At 42.8% G+C, this 13,706-nt stretch overlaps 1 protein-coding gene across 2 annotated transcripts in view; it reads right to left on the reverse strand.

Moving 5' to 3' along the window:
• Nucleotides 1-38: 38 nt before the first annotated feature.
• The window catches only part of LOC143483306 (ATP-dependent 6-phosphofructokinase, platelet type-like), a 24,384-nt gene continuing 10,716 nt past the window's right edge, over nucleotides 39-13,706 (reverse strand). For both annotated transcript variants that reach the window (XM_076982141.1, XM_076982139.1), the window contains exons 13-22: nucleotides 12,789-12,935; nucleotides 9,577-9,647; nucleotides 9,374-9,461; nucleotides 8,758-8,910; nucleotides 5,255-5,419; nucleotides 3,596-3,657; nucleotides 3,076-3,187; nucleotides 2,666-2,765; nucleotides 1,669-1,774; nucleotides 39-1,173 (exon numbers count right to left, since the gene is read on the reverse strand). In XM_076982141.1, the coding sequence (XP_076838256.1) occupies nucleotides 1,011-1,173; nucleotides 1,669-1,774; nucleotides 2,666-2,765; nucleotides 3,076-3,187; nucleotides 3,596-3,657; nucleotides 5,255-5,419; nucleotides 8,758-8,910; nucleotides 9,374-9,461; nucleotides 9,577-9,647; nucleotides 12,789-12,935 (1,167 nt within the window). In that variant the 3' untranslated portion in view covers nucleotides 39-1,010. The remainder of the gene's footprint in view (nucleotides 1,174-1,668; nucleotides 1,775-2,665; nucleotides 2,766-3,075; nucleotides 3,188-3,595; nucleotides 3,658-5,254; nucleotides 5,420-8,757; nucleotides 8,911-9,373; nucleotides 9,462-9,576; nucleotides 9,648-12,788; nucleotides 12,936-13,706) is intronic.

Raw genomic sequence — 13,706 nt, forward strand, 5'->3', positions numbered from 1 at the left:
TATATATATATATATATATATATATATATATATATATATATATATATATATATATATATTCTATCACTAGTTAGGGTTTCCAGTCCAGTCTGGAAGTGTACAAATGAAGCAAGCTTTCAGATTTGCATCCAAACTACCTCGAGTCGAACTGGCAAATCAAACGGTGTAATGTTGCAGTACCCTGGCCTGGGCCTCTGAGCCCAATCCTGACTGCACGTTTACACCCGAGCTGGTCCACCCACATTCTACATTCGTTCATCTTAGGTCTGGTTAGGTCTATGCTTTTAAATATTATGAATAAGATTGTATATACTATGTCTTTAAATTATTTGATTGTGTTTGGTTTTGGGGTAGGGTTTTCACATTTCACATCACAACAGTCACCTGCTACTGACATAGACAACTCCAGCTTTAGAACAAAATACTTCTATAGTTTCTGGCTAAGCATACAACATACAGCAAGGTGCAAAGGAAAGCAGCGTAGGGGCCACAGTAGTCTTGTGCAAACGACACACCTGACACACTTTCACAGGTCGGGAAAGAGGAACATCGGCTAGTTTTGTTCACTATAAATCTCTTCAAAGTGACGATTTTGACTATTTCCTGTGCGCAAGAAGCATCTATGAGGTTATAGCACATGAAGCTATCTCATATGTGCAAAGGGAGATCTGGACAGTACATCGGCGGCAGGCCGAGTCTGGCTAATTAGAGGTATTTAAGAGGCAATTGCTACACTTCTACATTTATACACTCAAAGGTCATAATATATTTCTGTGAAGGTGCTGGTACAAATGATCACGCCAGATAAACTAATGAAATAAAACATATCGCCCTGCAGTCTTCTTCGTTCAGACTTTGACTTTCTCGTTGTCTGGTTAATTTTTCGAATTCTTTCTCCCTCATCGCCTTTTACCTACATACCTACATTTCTCTCACTCACTCTCACTTTTTCCCTTTTTCTCTCACTCTTCCTCTTTCTCCCTTGCTCGCTCTCTCTTCCTCACTCACTCTCACTCTTCCTCCTTTACTCTCCCGTGCTCGTCCACGGTCCTCAGGCCGACAACGTGTTCGAGCTGGCCCGCGTCGGACACGTCGTAGCTGGTCTTGTACTTGGCCAGGATCTTCATGAGGGGGCGGAGCTTCAACCACCACTGCTCCTTAGGGATGCGGTGCCTGTGGGAGCGACAGCCGTGCGTGTGAAGCTAACAGGCTCAAAATGGCCGACAATTCGCATGAATGAGCAGCTACACAAACTAAACAAAAAACTGTTGGTATAAAGGTACTAGGTATAAAGGAGGTGTTGAAGGAGAAATACAAACCAAACGAAACAGCCAATTGTATAACTACTAAAATATGTATATAAATGTATGTATGTAATGTGTACATATGCAATTATACAAAAATGTATGATTACTGACACGCATATGATTCCAAGGTTTTGATAAAACTACTGATACAAGTGTCTGGGAACAGTTATGCAAATGCTGAGAGGTAAACAGCTAGTTGGTTAAAATTATGTGAAAGATGTATATTTTTCTTAGTTCGTGATCCAGGCCTTTCCACCATAGTTAAACAAACACTGTGCTTCCCTGCCAAACAGGAAACTCCACCTCCTCCATAACAGGAAGATTAAGAACGAATCATTCATGCGTGTGTGTGGTGTCTTACACAAAGTCTGTCTCGTCCTTCAACTGGGTCACGGGCTGAAAGACCAGAGCTCTGCGACGCATTCCCAGCAGACATGCCGAATCCTCAGTGTTAGCAAAAACACGACCTACACACACAAATGTACACGCGGTTACACACAGGCCTGTACACATACATGCATCCTGCACAAACAGACAGTGTCACACAGCTCTACACATGACACAAGATTGCACACACATCCCACATGCCTTCATACCAGTCAAAATCTGGACAGTATTTATGTATAATTTTATGCATTTTAGAGAAAGAATAAAGGGACCAAAATAATGGAATAACAGATTTGAGATTTGACAGTTTTACACGGTTTCTGTGTTCTATACAAGCCTCAAGGCTAGCAAGGCCAGTTCTATAACACTTCTCCATCATGAAGACATTTTTGCCATCAACAATTCACAATTTACATTTGTCTTAGAATCAAACTGTATGAAAACACATACATTGATTCAGGTGTGTCCAAACCTCAGACTGGTCCTGCACATTCACACTCATGCAGGTCGACACATTTAAACCAACAGATTTCGACAAACGAAATGGTGTCACTTGCTGGGACTTAAACAAAGCTGATTTACCTTCCTCTAATCTCCAGCAAAGCGCAAGGCAGAAAGGAGGGAAAGAGCGATTGATTATGTGGATGCATTAACGTATGTGTGTTATGCATCAGCTAAAGTAGCTGCTGTTCGGGGTGATGGCTTCTGACGCCCCGCCTCCTTCCGTTCTCCATGACCCCTGAACTCCAGCCATGAAGGGGAGTACATCCCTTTGGCGCTAAGCCCAGGTTGCTCGGCAACAGTTATGTGAGTTCCATTCCCCACCCCACTATTGACAGTCACTCTTCCATTTATGAACAGAAGGCACGACCCGCTCTCAGTGTATTGATCAGTACTCGGAATAATTCCTCAGTATTTTTCCCACTCAAGTGTGTGTGTGTTTGTGTGTGCGCATCTGTACGTGTCTTCACCTTCCACATAGGACTCCTTCAGTTTTTTGGAGATCCACTGTATAGCTTTAGCTGCGATCTTCGTTCCAAAGTTACGGTCAAATGGAGATGGCGCTCCACCCTGAAACACCACAGAATATTGTAGCTAAAGAAACTACAGCAAAAGGCCGGAAACAGCCAGAAACACATAGTAACAGAGGTCTCACAGTGACACACAGGGAGCTTTGAATGACCTCTTACTCTGAACTAATTTAATATTCAACTGCAGCGCATCACAGTTCTATGCATATGTGTGCCTTTGAATACATTTTGCATGAATAATCAAATTAAGAGATGTGAGTGCAAGAATATGAGTGAATTTGCATGAATGAATAATTGATGGAGTGTGCATCAGTGAGTGTGTGTGTGTATTTGTAAGTATAAACACACACCTGCTGCATGTGTCCTAGGACATTTTTCCTGCAGTCAAACACTCCTTTGCCCTCCTCTGAGTACAGCTGGTAGATGAAGTCTGTAGTGAAGTTCTCATTGCAGCACTCATTTCTGCAAAACACACACACACACACACACACACACACACACACACACACACACACACACACACATGTAATTAATGAAGCAAATCCACTCCAATTATTTTATATATATATACACACACCATCGTAAACACATAAACCTCAAAATAATTAAGTAAGCAAATGCAAATATGAGTAACTACACACAAACAACACAAAGAAAGTGCAAGCAAAGCCAATGTAGAGTGCTTAACCAAAATTCATTAAGATGAATCAGCTGCAGGAGTGTGTGTGTGTGTGTGTGTGTGTGTATGTATGTGTGTGTCAGAGTGTGTGTGTGTGTGTGTGTGTATGTGTGTGTCAGAGTGTGTGTGTGTGTATGTATGTGTGTGTCAGAGTGTGTGTGTGTGTGTGTGTGTGTGTGTGTGTTAGCTACCTGATCACTAGGCCTCTCTGGATGCTGGTCTTCATCTTCTCTGTCAAATGCTCTACATTGCACTGGAAGAGGCAGTTATTAAAAACTCACGTTAACGTCATTCTCTCTCTTCCTCTCTCTCCCCCATTATCTGTCTATCTTTCTCTCTCTCTCTCTCTCTCTCTCTCTCTCTCTCTCTCTCTCTCTCTCTCTCTCTCTCTCTCTCTCTCTCTCCCTCCCTCCCCTCCCTTTCTGTCTCTCTCTCACCCCCTCTTGTGCTGTAAACTCCTGAAATAGTCCACATTGCTAAATATACTGGCAAGTTTGGAGGAGAAGCAGGAGAACCGGACAGGGAACGCTGACATTACGCAACCCCAGCGTGGGTGTCCTTGTTCACTACTGTGACCCCAGCGTGGGTGTCCTCGTTCACTATTGTGACCCCAGCGTGGGTGTCCTTGTTCACTACTGTGACCCCAGCGTGGGTGTCCTCGTTCACTATTGTGACCCCAGCGTGGGCGTCCTCGTTCACTACTGTGACCCCAGCGTTGGCGTCCTCATTCACTACTGTGACCCCAGCGTTGGCGTCCTCATTCACTACTGTGACCCCAGCTTTGGCGTCCTTGTTCACTACTGTGACCCCAGCGTGGGTGTCCTCGTTCACTACTTTGACCCCAGCGTTGGCGTCCTCGTTCACTACTGTGACCCCAGTGTGGGCGTCTTTGTTCACTACTGTGACCACAGCGTGGGCGTCCTCGTTCACTACTGTGACCCCAGCGTTGGCGTCCTCGTTCACTACTTTGACCCCAGCGTTGGCGTCCTCATTCACTACTGTGACCCCAGTGTTGGCGTCCTCGTTCACTACTGTGACCCCAGCGTTGGCGTCCTTGTTCACTACTGTGACCCCAGCGTGGGTGTCCTCGTTCACTACTGTGACCCCAGCGTGGGCGTCCTCGTTCACTACTGTGACCCCAGCGTGGGCGTCCTCATTCACTACTGTGACCCTAGCGTGGGCGTCCTCGTTCACTACTGTGACCCCAGCGTTGGCGTCCTTGTTCACTACTGTGACCCCAGCGTGGGTGTCCTCGTTCACTACTGTGACCCCAGCGTGGGCGTCCTCGTTCACTACTGTGACCCCAGCGTGGGCGTCCTCGTTCACTACTGTGACCCTAGCGTGGGCGTCCTCGTTCACTACTGAAAACACAAACCCCTCATGTATCGTGTTCGCTACCAGACAGTTCACTTAGCTCAACTTTCAGTGTCAGTCTAATCTAATCAGCTGGAGTGTGTGCTCGGGACATCTGCTAGGCTTCCTGCACATGCATTGTAACAGCTGCAGGACTAATCACAGATTAACACCTTGGAATATTTACACAGCTATGTGCGTGCGCGTGAGTCTATGTAGGTCGCCCCTGACATCCTAATATAGGTACAGCTATTTGAGGGCAGGTGATGGACACTGGGCATGTTGTTGGTATCCAGACACAGGGGGGTATTTTGTGTGCAGGAGTGAATGACGTCCATACAGCACATCTGCGATTGAGAGTCCTCTGTTATCCCAGACCTCTTCTACACTTCAAGCCCAACCCCAAACCCAGCCCCAGCTCCAACCCCAGCCCTAACCCCAACCCCAGCCCCCCAACCCCAGCCCTAACCCCAACCCCCCAACCACAGCTGCCTTGCCTGCAGGTCTCTGATATCAAAGGGTTCCTCATAGATGTAGGCAGCATCAGCTCCGGCTGCCAATGCCCCCACGGTTGCCAGGTAACCACAGTAGCCGCCCATGGTCTCGATGATAAACACACGCCTCTTCGTCCCGCTCGCAGACTGCTTTATTCTATCACACGTCTGTCACACACACACACACACACATACACACACACACACACACACACACACACGCACCCAAGAGGATGACACAGTTCATGAGAATATAAATACACAGTTTCTCTCATACATAAACATCGGTCTAGCGTCCTTAGATTGTAAAAACAATGTATTGTCTTTGAATAAAATATTTTCATATCACTCTGTCAGTCTTTCACAAAGCTCTGTGAAGAGCTCTCATCTGAGGAAAATGTGGTATGTTCCAACAACATGGGCATATGTTTACCACACTCACACACACAACACTGTCATGATCACACATACACGCCAGAACCTGAACAAACAAGCACTTAGAAAAGAGACAAATCTTCAAATCTAGCTGTTTAACATGGGGCTGAACTGATGAGTGTGTGTTTGTGTGTGTGGGCTGGGTGGTGAGGTGGTGTCTGAGACCAAATGTTCATCTGATAAGAAAACACGAACATTCTGTCCTTCTAGAACATTCTGTAGGTTCCCCATGAGAAAACTGTACATGTACGTGTGCATGCGAGTGTGTGTGCATGTGTGTGTGTGTGTGTTTGTGTTTCCAAATCAGTCTACTGTATTATCTCAGCTGTCTGATGACTTGGACACAGCAGAGCTGCTCTGGTATTCAGACCCACCACTTTGTGCTGAGGCCTGTGACGACATTGCTAACACTTTCACAGTAAACGCAAGGAAAACCTGCAATAACTCCAGAGCCATTTTACAGTTACACTACTTTTTTACTGAAAAAAAAACCCTGCCCATGTCTTTATTGTCAGTTGTAGTAATCTATTGCTACCTGCTAGCCAACCTGTATGATGAATCCTTTCAATAGAAATTTGCATATAACTGCCAGAGTAAGAAAAGAACAGACCACATGCATCTCCCACTGCAGTGCTCTCTACTGGCTCCAGGGGGTGCTGTTGCACCATGCCTTAACTCCTCTATCAAGCGTGTGCTTAAATCCTAACATCTGTGCCAGGGAGACTGTTGCTAAGGGTGGCAGGCTGCATGTACGTGGTTAGGCACATCCCTGCGGGTGGACTAAGCCTCCAGCAGCTGTAGCAAACCATCAAAAAGCTTCCAGCACGCAGCAACTAAAACATACAGCTCAGCTAGTGTGTGGAGCTGCACCAGGTTAAATGGAGCGTTAGTTACAGCCCTAATGGCTCTAGATCTTCCACTCATGTACAGATGAGCAAATATGTAAACAAACAAGCCAAATAATATCATTTTAATGATAAATGGCAAATGACCTACAGCAGAGTTATATAATTATACATATTTAATTTGTATTCATTTGCATTTTTCTATCTGTGTTTTTGAGGGTAGAAGCATCATGAATCAACTGTATATCATTCTTCCAACACTAGGGGGCGCAGCTCTGTGGACCTCGGCATTATCAGTCATAAAATAATTGGACTGTGGTTTTGTGATGTGGTTATGGCATCCCATTAGTGGGGCATTGAGAGTTTGGGTATTTGATAGGCAGAACTGCATATGTTTATGTAGTATGATTGTAGTATTAACACACACATCCCACTGAACACATTCACACCCTGCTCAACACCCACACACACAAGCACAAGTAGACATACTTAATAATTACATAATCAAACAATTAAAGCACGTTTGTTTCCATTAGCAAGAAGATTTTAGACTGAAGCTACTACTGAAGTTGAATGTTCAGTCAAATATAGACAAATACTGCCTGTGTTTGACCTGACACACAATACATTCACTACTTAGACAACCATAGTTTCCATACTGCAAATATGCACACACAGACACACATACAGTGATACAAAGACTTTACGCACAGCCTTAAAACAAAACACACATAACTGACCAGAAATCATGAACACCAATCACATTCTGTGAAATAATGAGTGACAGCCAATCAAAGCACAGATACTCAAATCTTGCATTTTCCGCGGTAGGGAACCTGGCACCCTGCCAAACTAGCTGGCCACTGTGTTCACACTGATCTCTTGCACCAAGAGACTAATCTACAGTTCACACTTGGTCCCTGAGGACCGGGACTTTTATTATGACAGAGCTGATGGAAAAAAGAGAGGGAGGGTGAGGGAGCGAGAGAAAGAAAGAACGAAACAAAGATAGAAAGGAAAGAAAGAGAAAGGATTTTGTTACAAATTGTGATGCTGAAAGAAACCTGCTTTCAAAGGCCTTTTCATCTAGGTGTCAGGGAGTGGTGCCTCTGTCTAAAGGTTTGAAGGTTCGGATCTGCTGTCAGCAGATCATGAGCTCAAGTCCCCTCCTGCAAATGTCCCCAGAGGGACTGCACATGTCCCCAGAGGGACTGCACATGTCCCCAGAGACTGGTAGCTGTCGTGCACTTGTGGGGAGACATTAACTGAGAAAGAGCAATGACAAGACAAAGGCTTGTTGACGTGACACGTAATGTTTCTTAAAGAAACATTACAAAGCAGGATTACAAAATCCTGTTTTTCAGTGAAATGCAAAATAATAAATATAATATCAAATCTCAAATATCACTAATATCACAATGTAAATTCACAAATATTTTATTCACATACAGTATGCATCAGTAATTAAATTCCATGACGAGGTGTTCTCGACTTCCCATCCCTTCTACACGACTTTACTATTGTGAAAAAGCTTCATTCATTCATTCATTAAGCAATGCTAATGACCATCTATAATTATTATTTTATTAGAATGCAACCAGAAAATACAGGAAATGTGTAAGTAAAATTAAACAACAAAATATTTTGAAAAAAAAAACACTTCTACAAGGGAAGTATTTATAGTGACCTCCCATTACACTTGAGCAACAACAGGAAAACACCAAATCTAATAAGAACTAGAAATGAAAGAAGCCTGAAATGCACCAGTACATTTCAGGACAGTCAGGACACTCAGGACAGTCTGCCCAAATGAGTTCAATATGTACAGGACACTCAGGACAGTCTGCCCAAATGAGTTCAATATGTACATAGTTCTAAAGGAGGTCACACTAATGTTGGCTGTAAAAACCAGTTGGTTATAAAACAAATGTGTTTTCTTTTATTTTGTGTCATATTTCCTGTGTTCTCTGATTGTAGCTTAATAAGAGATGTAGAAACAAGTATACATGGTCATTACACCATTGCTAAAACATCGAATGGTGCCCTAACACTTCTCTGCTCATCACTGAGGTGTTTATAGAATAATAATGTGTTTGGTGAAAATTAACTCTGGCTTAAACACTTTCACACTTACACAGACACCCACGCATGCGAACACGCATGCACACGTGCGCACGCTCACAAGCACGCACAAACACACTGTGGCTTGAGTGTTTGTAGTCTTACGGCGGTGATGGCGTTTAGGGCGGTGTCTGCCCCAATGCTCAGGTCCGAACCCGGGATGTTGTTGGAGACGGTGGCGGGAATCATCACCATAGGAACGCAAAGCTCGGGGAATGAGGATCGAGCCGCTAGCAGCTCCATCAGACCCAGATAGGCCTGCAGTCAGAGCAAGGGATTATGGGTAAGATTCAGTAACAAGACTTCAGGGAGCTGTGAGGGTGGGTCAGGTCGTAAAGTCGCACCCACTGTTATGAAGAGATTGCAGAGAGAGAAGGAGACAGAGTGATAGAAGAGGAGAGAGAGAGAATGACAGAAGTGAGGACAGTTGTAGCCTTTCGTCTGATGTCTTAGACATGGACAGTCTAATGGGTAGACACACCACTCTCATAATGTCAAGTATCAGGTCTAATCCTGAAACCCCATCACTCACTAGAGCATTTTCCAGTTGAAATGATTATATGATCAGACAAAAGTGTAACAAAACACTGATATGGAACAAAGTACACTCTATAATATCACTATGCAGAAGAAACAAATTACAAATACACCTTTATATAAGTATATGGTATTAACATTACAAATGTATTTACAATATGCTACAATATTCTGTAGAATATACCTCAAATCCACCAATGACCAGTAGAGCATGAATCTTATGAATTCTCATCTGTTCAGCAATTTTACCCATGTGTTTGGCTGGGAGAGTTCTGAAAAAGATGTAGAACAAAAACTCAGGTTATTAATATTTTGCAAATACATTTAATGTATGTCAGAGCATTACATGTTCATATGTGAGTGTGCATCAATACAAAAATACTTCACCTTTTTGTCCCTAGCAGGGACCCTCCCTGTCCAGTCCATCCGCCAACATCGCCCCACTTGAATTCTTTAATCTGAGATGAATATCAAAAGAACAAAACAAATACAGAATAACAATTTTTTGCAGGTCCATGGTAAACACACTCCCTCACACACCTTCTCATAGATAAACAAAAGAACAGATTCCCCTTCAGGTTAGGGTTTGCCCTACTGAATATCACCTGGCTTTAATACATACAGTTCTGCTCGAATGTTTGTGAACTCCTTGAGTAATTAACATTTTTCTTGTTGTTTTATCATGATTCTCTTATTTATCATGATTCTCTAATATCATATCATCAGGTTTATATTCATCAACTCATTCAATTCCATCTACTTGTTTTGAGGGAAATATGTGAGTTGTCAGCAGACTACATGAAACGTGGAATCAGAGCATGTAAATGAACCGCAATTGCATTGGTGAAGTCAATTAGGTAAAAGACGCTGGTGAAACACATGTGCGTGCTCAAGTAATCAATTAAGCGGACCAATCAAAGGAGACATCCTTGGGAAAAGATTTGAGCCTGATTAAAACACTGATTAAAAGGGAGAGGAAACCAACCAAACCACTGTTTTGCCAAGGCATAAAGCACACAGATCAACAACGCCAGAGGAAAGGAGACATCTGAAGACATCAGGAAGAAGATGGTGACAGCCCTTCAGTCTGGGGAAAGCTACAAGACCATCTCCAGAAGATTCCAGCTCCATCCATCCACTGTAAGACAAATCATTTACAAATGGAGGGGACTCAGCATCACCGCAACTCTCCCCAGATGTGGACGGCCATCAAAACTTACCAGAATACTGAGTAATAACTCAGGTAAAAGGCCAACCCACACATCATCGGCAGCATCTGTGATAAATGTACATGCGTCTACAGTCAGGTGAAAAAAAATACAAATAGCATTCATGGTAAAATCCTCTGCTCTCAAGAAAGAACAAAGTTGCACGTTTAAACTTTGCCAGAGAGCACTTGGACAAACAACAAGCTTTCTGGAAGTCCATTCTCTGGACAGATGAGTCCAAAATGTAATTTGGCCACCATAACAAGCACCATGTTTGGAGAAAAGTCAACACTGCATATAAAGAGAAGAACAGTGAAGCATGGTGGTGGAAATGTGAACATCTGGGCCTGCTTTTCTGCACCGGACCTGGGTAACTTCATACATTCCCAGACCTATAACACCAGAATCCTGCCATTATTCAGGGAGCTGGGATGGAAATGGATTATGCAACAAGACAACGACCCAAAGCATTTCAGCAAAAACTACCAAGGAATGACTTAAGGGAAAGAAGATTTGCATTCTGGATTGGCCCAGTCAAAGTCCAGACCTCAATCCCATAGAAATGCTGTGGTAAGATCTGAAGTGGGTGGTACATGTCAGATGTTCCTCTATCCTCTCTCAACTGGTGAAGTTCCACAAGGAGGAGTGGGCAAAAATCCTAAAAAGAAGATGTGAGACACTCGTTTGTAGTTATAGAAGATATTTACTTGAAGTAATGGCTGCAAAAGCAGGTGCCACAAGCTACTAACTACAAGAGTTATTAGCAGTTTTTGGAGAAATTAGAGAGAAATTAACTTTGTTGAATAAAAAAAATTTATATATATATTTTCTTTGTGTCCCTTATTTGGAAGGTCTGCTTTAGTAAGTGAGATTTGGAAGTTCATTTCATAAGATTTTTTTTTACCATATTTGGGTGGTTCACAAACTTTCAAGCAGCACTGCACATCAATAACTGATTGATTGGATCATCGAGAACATTACAAGACTTGCCCATGATAAATACAGGGGAAAACAGTGGGAAAGAAATGCCTGTCAACCACAGCCATGGTCTTTATTAATGCTGGAGTAAACCTCAGCAGATATTCACACGTTCATATCTGCTGTTCTGTACATTTGACAACACCTGGCAGACGTTTCTTATAAAATGTTCAATTATCCTTTTTTGGTTGCCATAGCAATGCATTTTTCAAATGTGCAAAATCAAAATGCTTACAAAATCTTTGCGATTAGCTCGTATGTTGTGTAGCATATATCTCGGGAATCTCTTGCTGTTTAAAAACCGGTTACAGAACCCACATGTTTCCATACTGACAGCAGCATTCAGTAAACTACAATTCCCAGAAGCCCTGAAAAGGCTGCACTGGAGAGCAAGTAGCCATACTGCATGCATGACTAGCATCAGCATGCAGCAAACTACAATCCCCAGAAGCCCTAATAAGGCTGCACTAGAGAACAAGTAGGCACACTGCCAATGTGACTGTATGTCAGCTCTACGGCCATACAGTTATACTTAAAGGCAGCCAGCCTTGAAGATAGCACTAATAATGGGCCTGACAGGGTGAAGTACAGCAGGGGATTGTGGGTAGGAAAAAGCAGTTTAAAGTAAGCACTCCTGCTTGAGATTATCATGCATGAGTTTGACTGCTTACATGCTCTTCTAGGTATACAGGTATATATGCTGTATATGGGCAGTATTACCTGTAGTCAAGTGTACTATGAAGTTATCTGTAGTAGGTATGGAGTATTACCTGGAGTCAAGTGTACAGAATGGTGTTACCTATAGTACATATACAGACAGTATGTATGGTAATAGCTGTAGTCGATTGTACACTAGGTGTTCATATGGTGTTACGTGTACTAGGTGTGTAGTATTACATGTAGCCAGGTGTATAGTATGGTGTTTCCTTTAGTAGATGTACAGGTCTACAATATGGTGTTATTTGTAGTAGATGTACGGGTGTACAGTGTGGTGTTTCCTTTAGTGGATTTACAGGTATACAGTATGGTGTTTTCTTTAGTAGATGTACAGGTGTACAATATGGTGTTACTTGTAGTAGATGTACAGGTGTACAGTATGGTGTTGTAGTAGATGTACAGGTGTACAGTATGGTGTTTCCTTTAGTAGATGTACAGGTGTACAGTATGGTGTTACTTGTAATAGATGTACAGGTGTATGGTATGGTGTTTCCTTTAGTAGATTTACAGGTGTACAGTGTGGTGTTACTTGTAGTAGATATACAGGTGTACAGTGTGGTGTTACCTTTAGTAGATGTACAGGTGTACAGTGTGGTGTTACCTTTAGTAGATGTACAGCTGTGCAGTGTAGTTTTACTTGTAGTAAATGTACAGGAGTACAGTATGGTGTTACCTGTACTAGGTGCACATTATTACCTGGCCCTTGCTGAAGCCCTCAAAGCCGTCATAAACTGCAAACATAGTGTGGCCCTCAGTGATGCCCACTCTGACCGCCGAGCGCACGGCCGCGTTCATCCCTGCTGCTGGGGCCCCCACGTTTAGCACAGCCACATTAAATGAACTCTGCACACCACAGAGTCACAAAAACATCAGCATACATACATTACATCTGTAGTATTCACTATAACATACACATATAGCATTCCTCATAGCAGGCATACAAAACAAACTACATTTAATTATCTTCATTTTTAATCAATTTCACTATTTTAATCAACCCTGTTTACATAGCTCTATTAACCAAGGGCAAGGTTGCTCTCGCACGGAAGGTCATGTGACCCGAAGCACTATAGCATTATGTCACAGGTGACGCTCTACACAGGTCAAATTCACTAAATAATAATAAAGGCTAACAACACAGCTGTCTGTTTTCCAGCTGAACTGCTACTGCAACTGTTTATTCATTACTGTGGCACTTGACATAAATATGCACTATTGTATCAGCATTTCTGCTGGTCAGGATCATGTGTGTACTGACCAAGATGTTCTCAGCAGTGATCACGAGGCAGAGCTGTAAAACCGTGTCACGATCACAGGAAGCCGAACACATTCAAGCTAAGTACACGCCCTCAAAAATCCATGGATTATACGTGGATTACCATGTAATTGGTCAACTGAATTGAATTCAGTTTAATTAACTCAGCACATTGACATGCTATCCTCTTTTATAAACATCCTCTTTTAACAAATTTGATGTATTTTAATTAATTCTGTCCATTAATTATAGTCCCCTACTGGACCCTAGTTCTATTCTAGTCTATTCTATTCTGTTCTATTCTATTCTACTGTGAAGCAAAGGAGGCTGTAAACCTCTGCAGACCCTTCGTCACTGTA

Source organism: Brachyhypopomus gauderio, chromosome 19 (genome assembly GCF_052324685.1).
Source record: "Brachyhypopomus gauderio isolate BG-103 chromosome 19, BGAUD_0.2, whole genome shotgun sequence".
NCBI lineage: Eukaryota > Metazoa > Chordata > Actinopteri > Gymnotiformes > Hypopomidae > Brachyhypopomus > Brachyhypopomus gauderio.